Source organism: Phodopus roborovskii, unplaced genomic scaffold (genome assembly GCF_943737965.1).
Source record: "Phodopus roborovskii unplaced genomic scaffold, PHOROB, whole genome shotgun sequence".
Classification (NCBI taxonomy): domain Eukaryota; kingdom Metazoa; phylum Chordata; class Mammalia; order Rodentia; family Cricetidae; genus Phodopus; species Phodopus roborovskii.
Genome location: NW_026126571.1, coordinates 27,923,093 through 27,947,425, shown reverse-complemented (window position 1 = coordinate 27,947,425; position 24,333 = coordinate 27,923,093). Strand labels below are relative to the sequence as shown.

General features: G+C 47.8%; 1 protein-coding gene across 1 annotated transcript; it reads left to right on the top strand.

Moving 5' to 3' along the window:
• The first annotated feature begins 1,219 nt into the window (after positions 1-1,219).
• On the top strand, positions 1,220-10,135 carry Insig1 (insulin induced gene 1). Its single transcript, XM_051203160.1, has 5 exons — positions 1,220-1,664; positions 3,496-3,620; positions 4,503-4,669; positions 4,972-5,071; positions 8,274-10,135. Exons 1-5 carry the CDS (start codon positions 1,307-1,309, stop codon positions 8,301-8,303), a joined length of 780 nt encoding a protein of 259 aa, XP_051059117.1. The 5' UTR covers positions 1,220-1,306; the 3' UTR covers positions 8,304-10,135.
• The last annotated feature ends 14,198 nt before the right edge of the window (positions 10,136-24,333 follow it).

Below are 24,333 nucleotides of genomic sequence, written 5' to 3'. Positions count from 1 at the left end.
AGTGGGGGTGGGGGAGGAAGGGAGGGAGGAAGAATCCTTGGAGGAGTCTGTGAGGACCAGCAAAATGGCCTGAGAAAAGTGATGTATCTGTTCCTTAGGGGCAAAGTTGTGTGTATTTACACAGGTGCAGATTTCTCAACATCTAAAGGACCTGCAGCCTATGAGGAGTGGTAGAGGCAGCATACATAGCACCTGGCACATCCCATGGTAGACTCACTGCCATTAACAACTTTCTATCAGCTGAAACTAGGCAGCCCCTCCTGCTTCTTGCTGTTGAAAGGGCTCCCATGTTGCTGTAACACCCTCCCCTCCCGGGACCCGTGTGTGTGTGTACGCGCGCGAGCCAGCGCATGCACGTGCAACATTCACAAGCTTGCACTGGCCCGAGTGTGGAAAACAGCCAAGAACCAAACTGCAGCATTCCTTGAAGTCAAAACTGCTTCGAGTTCTTCAGAACAACGCATAGAACCGCCAACACGGCTTAGAAGGGAATGGCCAGGTTGTGAGGGAAAGGCAAGAAAAGCAGCCGGGCCACCCACACCCATGTGCTGTGTCACGCTGGGAAACTGACCTCCCCTATGAACTTTGAGAAACAGCCTGCTTAGGAGGGTGACTTTGTTTTACTCTTTTGCCACGGAGCCACACGTCTTACCTAAGGTCACACGGTGCCCTTTCAGTCCTACTTACAAGCTCTGTGGAGACTTGACTAAGGGGCGCTCTGGACTGGGTTATGAACCTGCTGACCACCTGTCACCTGCGGCCAGCGAGGTAGCATCGCTCGGCCCTATTCCCGGGTCTTTTGAGCACTACGAGGGGTCTGCGCTCCGGATGTGCGCCAGAACCCTGGGGAAAGAGAGGACCCACGCGTTTCCGCATTCTTTCAGAGACCGAGGACGGGCAGAGTATGGAAGGGCACAGGGAAAGGCAGGGCAGACCTCATGACCCACGTCCTGCCAGACCCGGTGCCGGCCCGTGCAGCCTGCTCTCGCTACAAGCGCGCGCGTCGGGCACCAGCCCCACCCCCCGGTGGCGTGTGAGCACGTCATATGGGCCGCCCTCCTCCCATTGGCTCCCGCCGCCTCACCAGACCCCGAGCGGACAGGCGCGCGGGCAGGGCGGAGCCGCTGGAAGGCACGCCCCCCAGCGGGGCGCGCGGGCGGTGGATAGGCTGGGTGGTGTCACGTGACGCCACCGGCCGCCCGCCTTATAAGTGGAACCCGCGCGGGGCCGCGGCCGCTCCTGGGCCGTCCGGGCGCGCTACGTGTGGTGTCGTGGCGTGCTCCTCCCACGGCGCGCCTGGCAGCCGATGCCCAGGCTGCACGACCACGTCTGGAGCTGCTCAAGCTCCGGCGCTGCGAGGCCATACAGCCTCCCGCGAGGCATGATTGCAGCAGCAGCAGCCGGCTGTCCGCAGGGCTCCGGAGCCTCAGAGCCCGCACCCCGGAGCCAGCGAGCGGGAACAGCAGGATGCGGCGCGAGGCCCGGCAGCTGGCACCAGGATCTGGTGCAGCGGAGCCTCGTGCTTTTCTCATTCGGTGTGGTCCTGGCCCTGGTGCTCAACCTGCTGCAGATCCAGCGGAATGTCACGCTCTTTCCCGACGAGGTGATCGCCACCATCTTCTCCTCCGCCTGGTGGGTGCCCCCGTGCTGTGGCACGGCAGCCGGTGAGTGCCCTTTCTTGTTCTTGGAGTTGGGGGGGTGGGGAGGGACACGTCAGCTGTTGTCACCCTGAGTACAAGAAAGGGGGGGGGGATGAGAGGGTTGGGAGCCCCAGACGCTGGCGAGCGACAGGCGGAAGTTAGAGGGACTAGTGATGGAGATGAGGTCAGGAGATAATTGGCGGTTTTAGTGGAGGAGTCGCAGCTGTCTCGTAGAGCCAGAAGCCAGGATTGGCCGCCTGGAGAACTGGTGAGGGCAGCACCACGCGGCCATTGGCTGCCTGAGCAAACGTGCTACCCCGCTGAATAACTGAAAACAAACCGTCACGTGCGCTCAAGAGGCTGTTGCCAGGGGACAGACTTCTCCATACTTCCTTCTGCTGATAGTGAGAGCTTTGTGGCTAGCAGCCAAGCCCTCTGGAACTCCGTGGCCCAATAGACTTGAGACAGGAGTAAGGAAGGAACCTTTGGGCCTAAGCATACCTATGGTGTCACCTCTCAGGCCCAGCGAAACTTGAGAAACTTGGCAATAGTGCCAGTCTCTCCTTTTTTTTTTTTTTTTAAACATTTTGCTGTTTTTACAAAAAAAAAAAAAAAAAAAAAGTTGAATGGTCACAGTCCAATAGAGCCCTGCGTAGTCCTCAGTGCACAGCATTTATTTAAAAAAAAAAAAAAAAGGCCAGGTGTTCCCCCCAACACACACATACACACAGCCTTGCTTGTCTTTGTCCTGTGTGGGTGGGCAGTATAAGCTCTGATGCATCTTCCCTTCAGTCTGGTGAGGCACACTTTTTCCTGTGGCCACAGGACAGCAGGAGCTGCTCCTGTCTGCTTTGAAGCGAGCTTTTATTGACTGACTGCCTAGGTTTTATATGCTGGGCTTCAATGCTGTGCTGCAGCTGAGTCATGGGTTAAATGTAATACACAGGGTAAGTACTGTTGATTCCCAAGGCTGCTCTCAGGCCCACCTGCATGCAGCATTAGCGGGTTCAGCCTGTGGCAGCTGCATGTTTCTGCCGGGATGATTGATGTAGACGTTGGGAGAAAGTTGTCATCTTTGTTTCCAAAGCATTCTACCACTTTATGGATGTGCTGGCTGAACTCTGTTTGCTTAGGACTGGGAATGGCCTCACACATGTTAGGCAAATCACCCCAGCGCTTCACTTTGGGGAATAAGATGTGGATTTAAAGTACGGAACATAAGTTTGTAATGGAAGTTCTGAGGAATACTTGAGGCGGTTTCTGTCCTTATCGGAATGTGTGGCTGAAGCTGCATTTCTCACCACTAACAAGACGGAATGGCAGTCTAAGGTCTTGAACTTAGCTGCAGCTCACATGTGCCTTGTGTCCTGTGGGAGCTCTCCTACTTGTACTGCAGACAGCCCCTTCCTTCCTGTTTCTTACTCTCTTGCTCTATTCTGGAATGTCCCGCTTGCTGCTGTCTGAATATTTAGGAGCCTGGGTCAGAGTTTGTGACAGCTCCTAACTCAGAACCACAGAGCCTCTTCCTTCTCTGCCCTTCACTTACATAACCTTCATTTCACACATGAGGAAACAAACAGGAGGCTGTGCCACTGAGGGCTAACAGCAGAGCTCTTCCTTCCTGGGGCCCTGCCCTCCCCACAGTATGGGACGTGTTCCATTGGGGCCAGGTCAAGGCTGAGAGAAAGCAATACAAGGTGGCCCTGCCACAGCCTTTCCCATCAGGGTCTGTGCACTTTGTGCTACAGGTGACAAGCCACTAGGAAAATAAGCGGTTTGGATCCTATTAATAATGACCACACGGGGCTGATTTTAGCCAGTGTATTCTAATCCTGTTTTGTTTTTCTTCAAATAGCTGTTGTCGGCCTACTGTACCCCTGTATTGACAGTCATCTGGGAGAACCACACAAGTTCAAGAGAGAGTGGGCCAGTGTCATGCGCTGTATTGCGGTGTTCGTTGGCATCAACCACGCCAGTGCCGTATCCTCAGTTGGTGTCTATGTCTGGTTTATCATCTGGGTTGTGGCAGGGCGTGTGTCACTGTGACCAAGTGTTGATGATCATTGCCTAGTCCCTGTACCTTAGAGAAATTCTGGGGTCTGGTTTCTAGGGTCTTTTCCTCGTCTTAGCACACTTAGGCTAACACAGAAAGCAGATGTACTCTCTGCCCCTCAGTTACTCTGCCTCTCAAAGGACTGTATCCATCCTCCCTCTTAGGTTCTTGCCCGCTGATATGCCTGTACCTATGATAGGGAATTAGTGAGAGCTTTGCTCCTGTTCTCTGTCATAGAAGTCCAAGGCTGGTCAGGTGTCCAAAGCTGACGATTTCTGTGGAAATGGTTGATTTGATGGTAAACCCTTAAAATACTAAGTTTCTAGCACAACTTGGAGTAAAAGATAATTGTCAAGCAGCACAATGACTTCTGGGGCTGCTGCTTTTGTCATGTGATTTACAAGTTAGATCTGATAGTGCTCACTGACAAGCACTGAATTGACTGACTGACTGACTGACTGACTGACTGACTGACTTCTGCCCTTCTGCCTGGAGTGAAGAGAAAACACAGGGTAGTGCCTGCTTGTTTCCACTCATTGAAAAGTATGCAGGGAGAGTAGAGAAAGTACCTAGCAAAACTCCATTGCTTATGGCCAAATACCAGCATAATCTCACAGCTTTCAAAAAGTTTACAGTTAAAAGCCACAGTTCTGCATGTGGTGCTCCCAGCAGCACGGTGCATCAGGTTTGTTCATGTGCTATCATAAGCAGTAAGCTATATATAATACTATGATGTACAAGTCATTCTGGGGTTTAGTGTTTTTCTTACGATAAATTAGGAAACTTTTCCTTAACTTTTGGATCTCTAGAAATTGGATTTTGCCAATAATGTCCAGCTATCCTTGACTTTAGCAGCCCTGTCTTTGGGCCTGTGGTGGACATTTGATCGCTCCCGAAGCGGCCTTGGGCTTGGGATCACCATCGCCTTCCTAGCTACATTGATCACTCAGTTTCTTGTGTATAATGGTGTCTACCAGTAAGTGTGTGTTTCAAATACATTGCTTTCGTAACAACACCTACCTATTAAGTGTAGATGTTTTGTATGTTATTTGGCTTTTTATGCAAAATAACAAGAAAATCTCAAAATGCTTTTCCTCAGTGCATATTAAGAACTATCCATAACTCAGTGAAAGGAAAATCTGGTGGCTGTTAAACATGTCTTTCAGACATTAACAATTGATGTTAACTATAGCTCACAAATGTCTCCTACACTCATATCATTGGAATCCTGGATCCCAGGCTCTCTGGTTAGCTAAGACTGTTTTGTTTTCTCTGTAGGTACACATCCCCAGATTTCCTCTATATTCGTTCTTGGCTCCCGTGTATATTTTTCTCAGGAGGCGTCACAGTAGGAAACATAGGACGACAGTTAGCTATGGTAAGTGCAGTGATCATTGTTCTCTGGGCACTTGAGGCTTGTTAGCTTGACAAATATATTTTGTGTTGATGTTTGTCTCATTCAGATTCTTTAGCAACAGTTGGTAAGAACAGTCAATGTAAATATAAAATGATACATAGTTGGGTCTTCCTGCTTAACACTGTTCATGCTGGAAAGCAAGCAGAATTTCAGGCTGGCCATGTGCTTTGCAGCTGTGTCCTGTGGTTTCTCTTGAGTTCATATAACCACTAGGCAGCCACATTGTCAGTTGTCCTCTAGCATCTGTTAGCAGAATCAGTGGATACAGATGATGCTAGAGTGGTGTTCCTTGTCTATGGACAAACCAGGGGACAGCTTGGGTCAGCAAACACTCCCTACCAAAAGGCACCTGAGCCCAAGCACAAGGAGGAATCATCCAGAGGGCTCTGGAGCATGACTTGACCACTGTGTAAAGGGGCTGCCTGGTTGGAGTATTAGGTCTTGTCTCCCTGGGTTACTTCTGAGGCAGCCTGGCAGTTGAGTTCAGAACCTTGAAGCAGGTCTCTTCATCAGACAGCAGTTGCCACTTGAACACTGTAATTTTAAAGATAATGTGGACGTTATTTCAAGATGACTTTGGCCCATGGGCTCAATCAGGTGATGTGAACTTTACAGAAGGGTGCACAGAGATGAACTCTGGGGCTTCCTCTGAGTGCTTATCTCAGTATTGCAGGCTATTTTTAAACAGTCATCTGACACCCATTCATGAGAAGCTGAATTTGAAGGCCACTTGGGTATCTCACAAAAATACAAGTCATTTCTAAAAGCTGGAACTAGAAGCGTCTTTCTCTTCTGTCCCTGCTAACCTTCTGCAGGTCATAGCCTGTCAGAAACAACTGTCTCTTGTCCCTAATGGAGAGTTAGAAAGCTTTCCTCAGCATTAAAATCCTTGTCAGAAGCCGAGCATGGTAGGTCATACCCAGGAGGCTGGCTGAGGCAGGTAGGTCTTGAGTTGAGGCCAGCATAGAAACTTGTTTTAAAACAATAAAACTAGCATCCCTCCCCCCAAAAAAGCAGGTTCATATCCCATGAAAACACGACGACACTTCTTTCCATGCTCACTCTACTCACAGTGAGCCCCGGTAATCATCGGTGGATGGAAAGACCTAGTACCTCATGTTTGAGATTTTTCCACAGTCTAGCAGAGAATCCCTTGGGCTTTTGAACTACGTTAACCTCAAGCAGGTTGACTTGTTCTGGTCTGAAAGTTGTTTGGAGTTGTGACCCCAGGGGAGGGGACAGGGGTAATGTATGGAGGTCAAGGCTCTCATCCTTTTAGGAAATCAGTGTGTCTGGAAAGGAGTGGACACTTTGAAGCATGCCGGCAGTCCATACATCAGAGATGCTGACACTGAGGAATTGAGCCAAGCCAGTTTTGAAGACCACCTTTCTAGGAACCTCTGCTGCCCTCCTACTGTTTGTTTGTCCTCCTTGTTCTTGCCTATAGCTCTCTTAAGCATGAAACCCTGGTTACTATCAAGGGTACCCATGCCCAGGAGCTCAGCTTATAGCAGTATTGCAGTTTCTTCTGTGTGGTAGTGTTTTTCCCATGTGCCCTTTGTCCTGTATGTCTGAAAATATAGCAGGCTAGTCATCAGCCTGTGTGTTTAGATAAAAAGTCATCATTTATAGAATCTGCAATTGTTGCTGTTTGCATTTAAAAACCTTTCCCCAAAAAAATCAAGTTTCAGATTGCAAACATCAGCCAGGTATGTGCTAGCTTCTTGTCACCTCACCCACACAGACACTTAACTGCCCTGCTATTGGATTTGGTTTGTCTTTTCTGTTGTCTCCTGACACAGTTGAGTCACTGAAGATGCATCTGCTGGTCACTGACTGCTGTCCATGTCCTTCTGCTGACCATGTCCATTGTTCTAATGGATCCCTCAAGCCATGAAATAGAAACTATGAATGTGTTTTAAATGTGGAACTTGACGCTTACCCAACTGTGTTCAATTTGAGCCATGCTACTCATTAATATAATATAATCTTTTAATATGTAGCATGTGCCTTTCATTCATTCTGCAAATGGATATAAAAACAGATGTAAACAAACCAGGGTCTTGCTGTTTAGGATATACTGCATAGATAGCCCTATTGGGCAGCCAGGTGCCTATGTTCCTATGAGTCTCACCCCATTGGTAGCTTCTCAGGTCTTTTGCCTCTTATAACAATATAGGCTTAGTTTTAGTGTCCTAAAGACTGTACACTCTAAAATTGTGTTTTGTTTGTGGAATCGGTAAATAGATAGTATAATTTAGGGGCTTGATTTCCTTTCCAACTGACTTGTCAAGAGTGACCTGGGCCAGGTGTGGTGCGTGCCTTTAATCCCAGCATTTGGGAGGCAGAAATGTGGGTCTCTGTGAGTTCCAGACCAGCCTAGACTATACTCAAAACTGGGAACGAAAACAAAGCACTAGACTTCTTTATGTCGGCTTTGGGGAAAGCATGTTTCTAGAAGGTATGCCATACCCCAGGGTGGCTTTACTCGGACCCCCATATCTGTCTGTCACTCATGGTTCCCAGGATCTAATTAAGTATGGCTACCAAATGTGGGAGAACTGAACAGAGCAGGAGGTCTCTGGGATCCAAGAGAATGTGTGAATTGAGGTTTATCTCTCCTGCATTGGCAGCTTATGGTTGCTCTGTCCAATCAGCTCTACAAAGAGACACCATCCTGTACGTGGTCAGTCGTGCAGACCTGGCAATGGCAGCGATTCCCAGGCTTGAACTGCTGCCAGGGCAGGTGGAGCACAGGCCTCAGGTCTGACAAAGGCTTAAGCAGATGCCACCTCCTTTTCCCACAAGTGAATCTGATTTAAAAAGGGCCCTGATTGCACCAAGTCAGCTGTCAGGTGCACGTGTCCCACCTTGGTGTGGGCGTCAGTGCTTTGATAGTGGTGTTTCCTGTGGCTGGTGGCTTAGTCACACATTGGTCTAACTCTGCATACTGGGCTTTAAAGAAAGGTGTTAGCAGCACCACTTTCTCTGAGGCCCAGAATGTGATGACATCATAGGTGAAGAGCTAGGTCTGCAACCTTGGCAGCCTGAAGGGCAGTCGTGGACTCATCTTGAGCCTGCCATCATCCCCAGGCAAGGAGATTACATAGGCCAGCTATTAAAGCATTCAAGCACTGATGCTTCTTTTCCTTTTTCCACACAGGGTGTTCCAGAAAAGCCCCACAGTGATTGAACTTCTGGGCATGGTTCAGAGCGGAAGCAGGATGCGGTGACTCTGGTCCTGGGTGTGATGAAGACTCTTTTTCCTCAATGTCCCACTTAGACTGGGCTGACGATGATAAATGACTCCTGAAGAAGTGTTCACATGGTCTAGACTAGCAAATGGAGGCAAGGACTACTTACCTAAAAGTCTTACCTTGCTCACCCACCCTCACACCTGTCTGCACTGGAACATTCCATTCCAGGCTGTATGTGAAAGTAGGGTAGGGGGGCCAGTTTCTTGAGTATTAGATTTCATTCTTCATTCAAAGCAAGTTGCCATATTTCAAAGCCTTGAATCAAAATGAATCACCAACCTGCAGTTTTGTGTCAGTGCCCAAAGGAGAGAGGTTGATGGTGCTTAACAGACATGAAGTGTGTGTAGTAAGAATATTTATCCAGAATTAAAATATAGGGTTGTGTAAAAGCGAGGGAGAGAAGAGTAGCAGTTGGAGGAAGGTGATGCTCCCAGTAGGTCCAAGTGCAGCCACATCTCCAGGTCATGCTCAGGCAGGCGCTCACATGTGGGTCTCGCCAGTGTGGGAACTCTGCTTTTCACTGCCAGGGGTTTGTAGACAATCTTAATGAGAGCCAAGGGCAGTGCAAAGTCTGACTCTGCACTGTGATGCTGGACTTTTCACCTCAACTTAAATGAAGTTTTGTCCATGATCTGGACCGTCTGAGTGAGTAGCTGTCTATGCTGTTTCAGTAGTCAGGAGCCGAAATTATTTCCGTCACTCCAGAGTGGAGAGGACTTTTCCACAGCCCTATGGAGCTTGCAATCTGTGATTGCCTTGTAAAAGGTTGAGTGCGCAGGTCACTGCATTAAACACGCAGTGTTTTGTATTCATTGAATGGCATAGACCATGTGGGACCTAATTTGCAAGTATTGGGTCTTCGACTTCAAGTGCAATGTGTATGAAAACCAATCTGAGCCTTGTATTCTCTTAAATATTTATTTTTTTTTTTTTTACCGCGTGAGCTGTTCCAGAGAAGGGTTCTCGGGTCATTTCAGAGCTGCGTGGAGGTGAGCTCAGCAATATTTGTGTCAGCTGTGACTTCCCTCAGTCACACTCTCCACTGCGCCCTAGTCCTCTGACATACTCCAGTTTTGTGAATTTAGTAATTTTTACTTACAAACTTACCTTTTTTTGTATTCTGCAATGTAACTGTTTTTGGTTTGTTTTCAATTCTGTGAAGTGACTCGATGAAGCAAAAGTTGGTCCCCAGGCAGGGCAGAAGCTCAGTGCCTGTGTGGACATCTGGGTTTGAGTTCATTCACGTGCTGGGTTTTGCTAGGATTGTTTTGAGGAAAATGTCTGGAGTAAACTGGTTTTCTGAAACAACTTTGGTTAGAAGAAAATGGATTGTTCTGTACTTTGGAGCAATCCTTAAAATTTCCTGGAAATGAAAACAAATGATTGGTCCTCCAAGGGTATTCTTCAGCTAAGACTTAAGTGTCTTAAGAAAAGCTACTAGAAGAAAAAGCTACTAAAAGAAAAGCAAGTTAACTTGGTGATGTACTTGATCATATATGATGAGTATTTTATTTCTCTTAAACTGGAAATAAATCTATTAGGAATAATGTAGCCAAAAAAAAAATGTGAATCCGAAGGATGTTTTCTGCCAATAGTTTATAGCAGGTATACCGAACCAAAGTGATTGAATTTGTAAAAATGGTAATTACTACCAACCACAGTCACTGTCCCTAATCTGAACACCCAGTGAGGTTCACGTCCATGCTAAATTTGCAGCATTGTGTTCTTTTTGCGTTCTTTTTTTACTTTTATTAAAGGTTCAAAACCAGCTGTTGCATCTCTGTTTTTTTTTTTTGTTTGTTTGTTTTTTGTTTTTTTTTTCCCTGAGGAGGAGAATGGCAGGTTGGTGTAGGATTCATGGGGAAAGGCTTTTTGGGAAATGTCCTTTGAGGATGTTTCCTATGTGGTAGGAGCTAATGGAGCCAAGCGGAACCTGTCCCTTCCCCTCCCCCTACTGATATGCAGGATGATGCTGATCCATCACAAGGCCATCCACCTGTTCTTGCAAGCTATTGGTGGCACAGTTTAGGGTGGAATGATTGGTGACTAGATACACTAAATCCCATCACACAAATGCTGGCCTCCAGCCACAGAATGTATGCACCACCACTCTGACCACTGGTTGCTCAGGGTCAACCTCATCTTGGATTCAGTGGGAACCTACAGGTGTGGGTCTGTGTTACAGTGCGCTGGGCCACCTTCCATAAAGCAACAAGTCACCAACACTGAAAGCACCAAAGTCAAGGCAATCAAGGCTACTAGGCATGGGGAACTATTCTGGAAGTAGAGTGCATCCTTCCAGCTCAGGGAGGACAAGAGATGGCCTCTCTGTATCTAGTCAGGTTATTTCTTAGAAGCATCTAAGGGAAAACCCAGGCTACTCTTTGGGTATCAGGACTCAGATCTATTCTGGACCCTTGTCTATCAATATAGCCTCTTCAGTCTGCTGCCTGTTTATGAGCCAACCCCCAACCCCAAGAGTAAGCAAGAAGGCAGATAGTTTGGGAGCAAGTGGCTTCCCGCAGCACACTGTAGAGGCTAAGTTGAGTCTTTGCTGCAATTTTGTGGTAATCCCAAGGTTGTTATCTGTCTGCTGTGTGGTTTCCTTATCACAAAAAAGAAGCTGCAGGAAGAACTCAGCTATGGATGCAGGTTGTCCAATTCTGAGGGTGGGGGAAAAAAGCAGGGAGATGTGGGCCAGTCTTTTTTACACTTTATCAACATACTGGCCATAATTAAATCTGTCAGGCAGATTCTCACATAAGGGCCCAGAGGCTTTAAATAACTTGGTAAATGTAGTCACTGAAGTCAATACTGATCCCTATGGGCTCAGCCTTCTCAAATGGTTTGTGAGAAGTGGGTAGTAATATTTTGTGAATCTCAAACTTTTATGAATGAAACGGTAGTCTGTGCAAAGGCCAGTAAAATTCGGGAGTTTTAGCCTCCAAAACACAAGTTTAGAGTGAGATCTCTGGACAGTATTTGGTGCTGACAAAGAATAGAGGCTGTCCTTAGAACTACTTGCTTGCCACCCTCTCAGATGGGTTTCTCGCCTTATGATTCCCATCTTTCAAACTTGTTCTGGTTTTCTCTCTGCCCATGGGCCTGCTGAGCAGTGGGTGTCCTCTTGTCTCTGATTCCAAGTGAGTCAGAGCTCTCATTCAGCCATGCTGAATAAGGTAAGTCTGTCACTCACTGGTCTGTGCCTAGCAGGGAAGACATGCAAGTCTATGCTGAATCAGTACTCTCAGGGAAGACTGCTGTCCCCATATCCTGTTATCATGGCCTCCGGGAACAGCCTGCAGGAGCCATCTGAAGAGTGGCCAGAATGGTCTGAGAGTGGATCACAGGTTCCGGTTGAGCACATCCACACCAGATTAGAAAGCACCTCCAGGTCTCTTAGGATGCTCAGTGCCTGGAAAACCCCTCACAGCTCAGAAGCAAAAGCAGAGAACAGAAATGCTGGCACACTGCCAGCTTTCCCCTTCTCCCTTTATTCACTCCAGGAATCCCAGCCTACTGGGACAGTGACACCCACATTCAGGGTACATCTTCCCTCCTCAGTCACTTTAAGAAACAGGCTGTTTGTTGTTGTTTGTCCGTTTGTTTGGTTTTGGTGTTTTGAGACGGTTTCCCTGTATAGCATTGGAGCGGATCCTAGGACTAGCTCTTGTAGACAAGGCTGGTCTCTGACTAACAGATCCACCTGCCTCTGCCTCCCAAGTGTTGGAATTAAAGGTGTGCCCCACCACCACCTGTGGAAACAGGGTGTTTTTATTTACTCATCCACTTAAGGTATTTAGGGAAATAAGCCAGGCACACCTTTAATCTCAGCACTTGCGAGGCAGAGACAGGCAGAACTGAGTTCAAGGCCAGTCTGGTCTACAGAGTGAGTTCCAGGACAGCCAAAGGCACACAGAGAAACCTGTCTCAAATGTAATAAACAAGATAGGAAAATAGTAATGTGTGCCAGATGTGTTGCGCCCTGGAGGTCCAGCGCCCACAAATTCGGTTCCTTCCTGGACAGGATGGGCACTGGGAAAAGTTCATCGGGCTCGGAGACCCAGCGTGCACATCTGGAGGTGTGACACTCCCATGGCTGAGGTGGTTCAGTGGCCCTGATCCTTCCCAGCACAGGTTCAAAGGTAAAGCTATGAATGTAGAAAGGATAAAGGAAGGGGAGGGAGGAACTCAAATGCTCAGGTGTGGAGCGGAAGGAGGTGGTGGTCTTCAGGCTAGCTGCTAGTTAGAAACACCAGAAATTCCCTGGTCTGTCTCTGAAGGAAGAAGGTAGCGAGATCCAGGAAAGCATCCCCCTATCTCAGGATGACTGACCTCCACTCTCCATCTAAGGGCAGGAATCTGCACCATGTCTCTCTGCAGATCACTGTGCCTCACTTTGTAATATGGGCTAAATTGTACCCTACATCTGATAAAGTGGTTCAAGTCCCAACCCCCACAGCTCAGACTTGCTTAATACAGTCCTTTTACAACTCCATCCATCCTATCAGTTTTGTTCCTTTAGAGAACCCAGACTAATGCCAGTTCCCTAGGGTGGTTCTAATCCCAAATGACTGATGTCCTTATAAGGAGGGAAATTGAGACAAATGGGCACTGAGGGGAAATAGTATGGAGACCTGTCTTGAGATTTTTTATAGTTGGGAAGAGACACCATGACCGTGCCAACTTTTATAAAGGGAAACATTTAATCGGGGCTGGCTTACAGGTTCAGAGATTTAGTCCATTATCATCATGGCAAGAAGCAGGGCAGCATGAAGCAGACATTACGGTAATGGAGAATGGACAGAGTTCTATGCCTGGATTGGCAGGCAGCAGAAAGAGAGAGAGAGAGACTGGGCCTGGCTTGAGCTTCTGAAACCTCAAAGCTCACCCTCAATGACACACTTCCTCTCTAACAAGGCCACACCTCTTAATAGTGCCACTTCCTCAAAGCCTAATGGGGGCCATTTTCATCCAAACCACCACAGGCACAAGGTTAGAACACTTGTGAGGACAGGACTGAACTGGGCACTCACAAGACAGAGGAGGCCAGACCGTGTCTGAGCTGGAGAGGCATGGAACACACCTTCCTCACTTCCCAAGGTAGTCTCGCACCTGGGCCTTTAACTCCTGGCCTCTGGAGAACCAGCTGGTGCTGTTTGAAGCTTCCAAGACCAACACAGTTTGAAGTTGAACCTTACCAGATGGTGAGTGTGTGAATGGGAGGCACCAAGACTGTTCAACACTCAAACAGAAGTTCAGTCATAATGCCTGCCAGACTGGAGGTCTATGGAGACAGACAGGAATGCACAGGGAATTTGTCAGGAGGGACCTCAAGATGGAGGGAAGGAGTGAGCGAGGAAGAGAAGGATGGAGAGAGAGGAGGAAGATTGCTTGACTAACATTACAGCCAGCAGACCACAGTGGGTGGTGCCCCAACCAGAAATGCTCCAGACTCCATCCCACCCAGGGGGTTCTAGCAGTGGTATCAAAGGGACAGCCCCAGAGATGACTGAAATTCTGAGCTACCACCCAGGTCCATTAAAGTCCCTGAGGGCTACCTGCTTCCTCTTCTGAAGAGTATTCAATGCTCCAGAAGGCTGTGAGGTGTGAGAAAAGATAGGGAATCTCTTAAATCATTTCTATCAAAGATGGCCAGGTGTAAGAAGTTCGGAGACAGGTGCCCTGTCTTATGGGATGCTCACTGAGGCAAACTGTGGTCCCAGCCACAGTGATGGAAAATAGACTCTGTGGTCTCCCTGTGCAGGAAAGATGGATGCTGTTACAGCTAAAAACAGCCAGGATTTGGAGTCTGGGGAGCTGGGAGTAGACCTACTCTCTTTGTGAACTGGGAAAAGTTTGCTAGTCTTAGTGGCTCAGATTTTAAAACCAACAGCAATCAGGAAGTGCTTATCTTCCTATGCAGATCCATCTGTATCCTTTTGACCTTGGCTCCCCAGCATCTCAGGTCAGAGGAAAGCTGAGAAACCAGGCAGAGGCACCCTGCCGGGTGACAGCCTCCCCCAACTCCAGCCAGGTTTTGATGACAAAATCCTTTTCATTTGGTCAACAGCTGCTCCTCTTAAGGGACACACAATCAGGCCCCATCAGCAAAAGCCTTAGAGATCATGTGTATGTGTTGCTCGGTCACCTTCACAGTTTGTTCCTATGGAGTCCAGTCTGCTTTGGCTATTCCTCCTGCTGTAACCTGTGTAACCTGTGCCCCCATGTTCCCAAGGAAGCCACTACCCTGAACTCTGCATTGACCTCCATCCTCTTCACCAGGTCACCCTGTCAGGATGTTTCCCCAGCATGAGCACTCACTTCTAATGCTGTGGTCCCAACAGTCCCTTGCCCACCTGGAGAGAATCTGTCCCCTTCCTACTCTCCTGATGACAAACTTGGTAACTATGTAAAGGCCAGACTCTTCCTACTGCCAGCCTGGCTCTGAGAACATCTCTGGTACTCTGTGGTCTAGGCAGCCTCTAGGTACAGGCTCAGGAATTCAGCTCCCTCTGATGAAGTTGCCCATGTGTCACATGCTGTCTTGCTCCTCCTGAATGGTTCCTTCCCTCTCTGCATATGAAAATGCAACCCCAGGGTTTCTGAAAACACCAGATAGGTCCTCTGAGGGATGTCAGGCAAGGGAGGTTAGAGACATTCTTCCTAAGACCAGAACTGAGGCCGGGGTCCCACCCATGGCCACATGAACTCCAGCGATGAGTCCTCAGCTTCCCACTGACATTATCTGCAAAATGAGGATGATAACAGGATATACCTCATGAGGTGTGATTGTATGATAAGATTATGAGCTCAGTAAATATTAGCTAGTGTCACCATCATCATTACCACCATGATCATCGTGTTCATTCAACATACATACCATTATCACCGTCATCATCATCACCACAGCACAATCATCTTCATCACCATAGTCGTCACATTCTTCATCACATCTTCATCCTTACCACCATCACTCTCATCACCATCCTCAATACCGCCATCATCATGTTAACAGTCACTACCACCACCATCACAATCGTCACCATCATCAACACCACCACTGTCCTCATCACACCATCATCACCATCATCATCATGACCATCTTCACCAACATCACCACCCTACTCTGATTTGTGTGTTTTGCTTCTTGACGCTCCACCAGCAAGCCACCAGTAAACCACCAGTGAATTCCACAGCTCCCATTTCAGGACCCCCTTCCTTTCCAGGATCACCAGCGGAAGCATGAAAGTGAAAGCAACGGTCTTTCTTAAAACAGAGAAGCAATGCATTTGTCTTTAACCACCACTGCCAACCGTCTCCCTAGCTACCTACTTAAACTGTTCAAATATTGAGCATTATTTTTATGTTTTTTTAAAGCTACAATAGAAATATCTTTGCTTTCTGAAAATATCAAACAACATCAAAATAGATAAGGTAAAAGTGGAAGTCTCTCTTCCCACTTCCCAAGAGCAAATAGCACCACTAATGTAGTGTTTAGTCTTCTGGGTATCTTAAGTTTTACGTAAACACACACACACACACACACACACACACACACACTAAAAATAACTGATACACAGTGGTGGTAGGCATTTCTGAGAGACCTGTTTTTGATTTGGTGAAGGGAGTGGGCTGAGAGCGGCTTCCCTATTTGTTACTGTGGTAGCACTGGGCTCCTTGTTCTCATTGGATCCAGTGTGATTCTTTCGTTTCTTATGAACAGGCAAATGGCTCCACAGAGAAAGCCCAGGAGTGACAGCATGCATTGTTCTTCTGAATATGTAGCAATGTCACCTCCAGCTCACAGGACATAAGGGAAAGGTAGAAGTTGCTGTCACAGGCAGAGTCATGCTCCTCCAGAAATCGGGGCTGCTTGTTACTTCCTCTTTGCCATGGGCCACTATGACACAGTTCCCTGTCACCTTTTTAAAAAGCTCCAGGTGACACTGGGAATGAGACAGAAAGATCCCTTCATTGGTCAGCCAGTCTAGCCAATCTGAGCTCTGGGATCGGTGAGAAATTCTCAAAAAATAAGGGGTGTAGGGAGAGCAAGAGGAAGACGCCAGAGGTTTGCCTCTAGCTTCCACATGCACACTCACACATGTTCGCACCTAGCCACTGCACACATGCAATCACACATGTTCACACCCATCCACTGCACACATGCACTCCCACACGTTCACTCCTATCCTACACACACATACACCACACACACACAAAAAAATACTATTTTAAAACAGCCCACCTGACTCTGTACAGGAAAGCTTGGTACCTGCAGGACTTCAAGGTCAGAAGAAACATCTGGATCTGGTTAAGAAGGCAGCAACAAAGGGTACTACATCAGAACCCAGGTGACAGGACACAGAAACAGCCCACAGAAAAAGAAAGCTCGAATGCCCATGTTCACATGAGCTGTGGGCTTTGCTGCCCTTGTCCTAAACAGGCTGTTCTACAGCACACACTCTACGTTGGGTGCAGCATTCTACAACCCACCAGGAATACACAGGGTACTGGCTTCCTCACAGCCTATCAGCGCGTCTGGTTCTTTCTTTCTTCCTTCCTTCCTTCCTTCCTTCCTTCCTTCCTTCCTTCCTTCCTTCCTTTCTTTCTTTCTTTCTTTTGACAGTGCTATCCCAATAGTGTGAGACGGTATCTGATTGAGGTTTGGGGTTGATGTTGAGTTTATCTGTCCATGTCTGGAGGTGTACTAATTCAAGTCTTTGGCTCATTGTCCTATTTAGTTATTCAATCGTCTGGTTAAATTGTGAGTTTTTTGTTTGTTTGTTTGTTTTGAGTTTTTTGTGTGTGTATTTTTAAATATATATCCAGGATAGTAATCCCTTATCAGACGTTAGGTTTTCGATTTCTCTTTCCCATTCCATAGGTTTGCCTTTCACTAGTTAATCTTCCTTGTCAAACGAATGGGCTTTGGAATGCCCTATGAGACACACCACTGAGTGTATCTACCATTTCCAGAGAGGCTTAACCGAGCAGGAATCCACCCTAAATGTAGATGGCACCATCCCATTGTCTGTGATCCTGGCTTGAATTTTAAAACGTGAGTGGAGGAAGTGAGCTGAGCTCTGGCACTTGTCTCTTGTGCTTCCCAACTATGGATGTAGTGTGTGCAGCTGTACCACACTCCCACAATCATGCCTTCCAACCACAGAGGCCGCAACCCCCTTAGTCTGTGAGCCAAAGTGAGTCTCCTCCCTTCTCTGATGGGTGTCTTGTCACGTCATCAAGACAACTAACAACACACATTTCCATCCTGTTGACTCTGCACAATGGTGCCCTGCTTGCGTTTTCGTTTGATGCGATCCCATTCATCAAGGCTTGTTCTTCTTGTCTGTGCTTCTGGTATCATGTCCAAGAAACAACTGCCAAACCCAAAGTCAAGCTCTGTATGCTCTGCCTCTAAGAGTTCTCTAGGTTGGAATTGTGTCTGTGTTAATAATTTTAGCCTATGATGTGAGGTTAAGGTACAAATCCACTCTTTTGCCTATGACCATTCCATTTTCCCAGGACCATTTGCTGAACCTTCTTGTCCCCATTCAATGGTCTGGGGACCTTTCTCATAGATCACTTGACCACATGTGCCAGGGTCGGTTTCTGGGCCCTTTGTCATTTTCATTTTGTCTGTATTTGTCCCTTCCACTACCTTGATCAATGACTACACCTTGCTAGTGTGCTTTAGAATCATGATGCGTGCGTCCTTCATCTTTGTTTCTTCTCTTTTATGATCATTTGGATACTTGGGCTCCCTTGAGAGATTCCATGTGAATTTTGGAATGGCTTTGGAAGTTTGCTGCCGATAATACATTGGGGGTGTATCTACATTTCCATAGTATTAAACTTGCAGATCAGCCCTGGTGATGGCCACCATGAGTACCCTGTTCATGCTGGCCCTGGAGACTTCATGAAGAAGTGCCTCCAAGTTCCAAGGCCTGCCCTTGAGATAGTGAGCAAACTAGAGTTCATGCCTTCTGGAAGTCCCCTAGAGGAAAGAGAAACTGGATTAGGAAATGGATGTAAAGAAAACAATAGCTATGGAAAGAATATGAGAGTGGAGAGCAGGAAGGAGACAGCCTGGGATTTTAAATAGGGCTGGTGAAATAAAATTTCCAGGCTCCCTGGAAAATGATCCAAGGTGAATCTCACATGCCGGGGCTTTCTCTCAAGGATCCACCCTCAGTCCCAGCAGTGGGGACAGGGTTAGGACAGCTGGGCAGCAAGGCAGCCTCCCAGGCTAAGGCATCCCTGGTCTGACTGCTGCTTAACAGACAAGGCAGCTCAGGCACTCCACCTCCTGGTGTTTGCAGGAAGCTTGATAGAATCCTGCGCAGGACTGTCCCACTAAAAGGGTCTTTGCCTGCATCCGCTCCATGCAGTGCAGCTGACTCCGTGGGCTTATCAGCATGCTTGATAACTGGTGACCACTGCAGAATCTGGCTCCTGTGCCGCTAGCAAGGATGGGAGGAAGCAACCCAGGCATGTACTGATCAACCCCTGGCTGGGTGCCTGTTGGCAATGAGAATCAATCTCCAGGGTGTCCAAAGACAAGCAGGTTGCCAGTGTTTGAGGGTCAAGAGAGGTCAGGCTTCAGGAGGCACAAAAGATCACCTCCTTCATCCTGGGATGGGAATACCTCACCTTTTACAAGTGCTGTTTTATTGACTAGATTCCTTCTTGGGAGCATGAGGACGACCCTGATTGCTCACCATAATAAACGATGTCAAAGCCAACACACGTCCTCTGACTCTCAACACCTGGTTACCTGAAGCTGCAGCAGCAGAGTGACATGTTCTAGACAGGTCATATCTACTCAGTTCATCTCCGAACAGGCTGAAATCCCCCTTCAGGTGTGCCAGACTTGTTTGCCTCCCAGGACTGGGAAAAACCTGGTACCTTGGCAGTGCCAGTGGCCCCCTTTGTACACGTACATGGCTGTGTATGTGTGTACATGAGCATGTAGGGGGTGACATGCACACGCATGTTGAGACTAGAGGAGGGCATCGTGTACCTCAATCTATCACTGCCTTATTCCCTTGAGACAGGGTCTGTCAGTGATGGAGCTTGCCATCTGCTGGCTGAGCACCGACTCCTGTCTCCCCACCCGCAGGAACACAGCCAAGCCCTTTTACATGGGTTCTGGGAAGCCAGCTCAGAGCCTTATGATTTCACTGCAAGCCCTCTTACCCACTGAGCCTTCTTCCCAGCCCCACTGCCTCCTTAAACCTGGCTGCCAACATAAGTAAATATGGGTCCCGGTTTTCACCCTGTTGCTGTTCAGAGCATTGCCTCTCATTTGCTGTTTTTCTTATGAATTTCCCATCAACCCCTTTGCCCATTTTTCAACAAGGAAAATATCTCCATTTAGAGCCCATCTGCATATCAGGGCTGTGTGCTCTTTGTTTCTGACATATGGCAATAGGGCCTAGCTTATGCTCCCTCGCTCCTGAGAGTGTCTGAGCTGGACCAATAGCCACCATCTAGTGTCATATCCTGCTTATGCGTGCCTCCCTCTTCCTCTATGGCATCAAGCTGGCTTTAATTTGCAAGGCTGAGTGTAATGAAGATACTGCCAACCAACTGTCTAAAATACATCAGACTCTATCTGTCTCTGGAAGGGAACAATTTAATTCCCTTCAGAGGAGACTCTGCTTAAATTTAAAAAACCACCAGGACAACTCTTCTAGCTTTATAAATGCAACAATATAGAGCCAATGACCAAATGGCTGGAAAAAGCCATGAGAGCATGTCTGCTGAGCTAAAGGTTCCATTGTGGGTGGGAGGACAGAAGCATGGCAAAGAGAAACTAAGTCTGAACCCAGCACTTGGAACTGAACAAACAAAGCACCGCCTCATCTCCCTCCTGGTGCCCTCACCTGAGCATCTTGTGCTGGGCTGTGGTGCATCATGACTGTGAACTCAGCTGTGTTCTGTAAAACAAAACAAAAACAAAAACCAACAGCCCTAGGGGAAGCTGAGAAGAGCCACCAGGTACACAGAGGTTTCTGAGCAGGGGTCAGGGCGTCCTCATCACTGCCAGAGATGTGCTGGGGTTTGTTCAAGAGTCTGAAAGATCATCATGTTGAAGGCTCTGAGGGATAATGTCTCACTAATACCACTGAGTGTCAACCAGGGTGGCTTTTATGAGGCCATGAGCCGAGGCCACTCCAAGACTGTCTAGACTGAACTGGACATAGAACACATGGGTTGGTGGGCACATATAGGATGTGCCCCTGATGTGCCATGTTCCCTTCACTGACACACATGGGACTCCCAGAGTACATAGCACCTTGACAGGAGCATGGCCCTCAGCTAGGTGAACCCACGAGGACCCGAGAAAGGGTAAGTTCTTGAACACCATGTCTGTCACTGCACAGGGCTTTCTATGTTTCCCTAATGTCCTATTATAACAGAAGCCACAGTCACTCTTCAGTACTCCTAGCTGGTATATGGTTAAAGTATCTAACATACTCCTGATTAGTCTTAATTATCAACTTGATACAGCCTAAAGTCATCTGAGATGAAAAGCCTCAATTGGGTAACTGCTCAGATCATGTTGGTCTGTGGGGACTGGGGGGGACTGTCTTTTGTTTGTTTGTTTGTTTGCTTGCTTTCTTGTTTGTTTTTCGACAAGGTCTGTCTGCATAATAGCCCTGGCTGTCCCGGAACTTGCTTTGTAGACCAGACTGACATTGAACACATTGAGATCCGCCTCCCAGGTGCTGGGATTAAAGGTGTGTGCCACCACTACCCGGCTGTGGGTACTGTCTTGATTGTTAATTGACACAGGAAGCTGCAGGCTACCACAGGCAGCACCATTCCTAGGCAGATAGATAGATAGTCCTGGACTATATAGGAAAACTAGGTAAGCATGAAACAGAGAGCGAGCCTATAAGCAAGGTTCTCCATGGTTCCTGTGTGCAGGTCCCTGCCTTGATGTCCGCCCCCCATACACACCACACAGTCACAGTGTCACACAGTCACACAGACAAAAGACTCCTAGTATCTGCCTCACTCTACACCCCAGTACTTGGGTTACAGGCCTGACTTTTCCACAGATGCTGGGGATTTGAACTTAGGTCCTTATATTTGTATGGCAAATGCTATTACCCACTGAGCCATCTCTCCAACCCCTAATGTATACATTTTTATGCATAATAATATTTTTAAATAATACCACATACTAGAAAGAGAAAAGTTTGCATGTCAATCATATCCCTGGACAAACCAGGATATTCCTGCGTGTGCTGTGGACTGCCTCCTTTTGTCTCGACTTCTTGTGCCAGCTCAATTTATTTCCAGGGCCCACTTGGGGATGAAAATGGTCTCAGGGCATCACTGCCATTGCATTTTACCCACCCTTCTCAGCACACGCAGACTAATGGTAATGAAGCGTCGGCTCCTTTGTTAATGTTCTATCAGTGTTCCCGGCAGGCTGGGAGTAGCCTCTCTAGCAAGAGATCCCAAGAAAATATGGATCACAGAACAGAAGGCTACTTCTTGGTTGTGCACTAGGCAAAGGTGTGTGATGAGGCTCCAAAGAGAAGGCCATGAACAGGGCTCAAGGCCACAGTCTTCCTCTTAGGCAAGGGACATGGAATGCATTTACCACTATGCAGGATAAAATGCATCTGATGACTCCTCATCCCTGGTCTTATGAGGTTGTGTTTAGTGACAGGGACTCTAAAAAGCACACAGATCTCCATGAGTTCAAGGCCAGGCTGGTCGTTATAGACAGCTCTAGGACAGCAGGACTACATAGAAAGACCCTGTCTCAAAACAAACAAAAAACAAAACAAAAGGAAAGAAAGAGGCTCTTGGGGCTGTGGGGATGACTCAGTGGTTAAGGAAGACTATTGCATTGGGATCCAGGTTTGGTTCCCAGTACGCACACTGGGTGGCACACTAACTCCAGCTCTGGGGGGGGGATCTGATACCTCTGGCTTTCTTGGGTATCCATTTTCATGTCAGGCACACAGACACACATACGTATATATAATTTAAACTTAAAATTTAATCTTTTTAAAAATAAATTGCCTCTTTATAGGAAAAAAATGACAGCTTAGTTGGTAGGGCATCCTAGAAAGTTCACCCATTGGTCTATGCCTTCCTCCCACTTCACAATGGGCAGGGGGACACACTTGGGTACACCAGTTAGGCACGACACCCATACCAGGGCTGCTGCTTGATACCCATGTTAACCTGGGTTCCTTACACAGGCTTGGTTTTAACTTTTTGTATAATTGACAGGTGACAGCTGGGGGTGTGACTCCGTTGATAGAAGACTTGCTTAGAATGTACAAAGCCCTGGGTTCCATCCCCAGCACCACATAAATCAGGTGCAGTGGTGTTCGTAATCCCAGCAGCTGGTAGATAGAGGCAGGGGGATCAGAAACTGAGGGTCATCCTCAGCTACATGGGAGTTCAAGGCCAGCCTGATCTAGAAGGACTGTCTTATAAAAAGGGGAAGGCGGGAGCTGGAGAGATGGCTCAGCTGTTAAGGGCACTGGCTGCTCTTCCAGAGGACCTGGGTTCAATTCCCAGCACCCACATAGCAGCTCATATCTGTCTGTAACTCCAGTTCCAGGGATCTGAAACTCTGTCACAGACATACATACATACAGGTAAAAACCAACGCACATAAAATAAGAATAAATTATTAACAAATTAAAGGGATAGGCATATTGTTAAGTTTTAATCTTTAAGGATTTATTATGTTCAAGTATGTCTGTGTATATTCGGGAGGGTGGGAATTTGTTCATGTGATGTGAGTGCAGATGCCTATCAAGGCCAGGGCATCTACTCTCTGTGGAGTTGGGGGTCACAGACACTTGTGAGTCACCCAATGTGGGTGCTGGGAACTGAACTCAGGTCTTCTGCAAGAACGTTGTGTGCTCTTAACCACTGAGCCATCGCTCCAGCTCCATTTTGATTATTTAGAAAGCTCCTCCAATACAGATCCATCTAAAACAGTTTTCCAGTCGCGAGCTTGGGCAGCATCCCTGTAGCCGTCTTTACTGTCTCAAAGAGGGGCATCTGGTCCAAGAGCTGCTCCATCTATCCCTGTGCTCTCTGCCATACCGGGATGGCACAAGGCTGATCTCTGACCAGGAGAGAGGTGAGCTTGAGCCCCCCTGTTCTTCATGCATATGTGTATACACAGAAGCAAATTCCTGGTCACCTCCCTTGCAGCTAGCTGAAAAATGTTCCACAACAGTATCGTTTATCAGAACACAGCATCAGCGCCCCCTGGTGGCCATGATAGCATCCTCGTTTCTCCCCGCCACAAGCCAGACAATACCTCGTTTGGGAGAAATAGGAGCCAGAGCAAATCTCAACAAGAATGTTATATGTAACCTGTTCTCTCTGCTACATAGAAACCAATTTGGTCTTATGCAGTGTATTATTGGAGGTTATGGGGCTGTTTTCTGGATTGTTGGAAATGAACCTTTGGGAGGAGCCAACATATATGTGATCAAAAAAAACGCACAGCAACAGAAGGTCAGATTTAAAATGAAGCAGAGTTAGCTATGAGATGCACCAGGCCCCCTCACAAGCTGTCTGTCATATTGTTGTCACTGGCCACCAGCTCACACCCTTGGGCAGCCAGCTGTTCCTGACAGTGCCACATCAATGAAGCGATCCCACCTGGGCAGGCTGCCCCGCAGGCTCCTTAAGGAAGTGGGATCTGGCTTTGGCCCACAGTTGGGAGGCACAGCTGGCAGGGGGTGGGGGAGTGGGGGGCGTCAAGAGTGCAGGGCATTGTGGGGGGAAGTAGAACAGTTGTAGAAAGGGGGGCATGTCCGATGGGAGCCAACACCTCCCACCGCTTCCAGGCTTGGATCCAGACAGGTGCACACCGTCACTCAGAGACCCCAGCCGCCCAACCGTCTACCTGGCTCAGCACAGCACAGGGGCACAGGGCATCCCACTCCTTCCCCAGCCCATGCC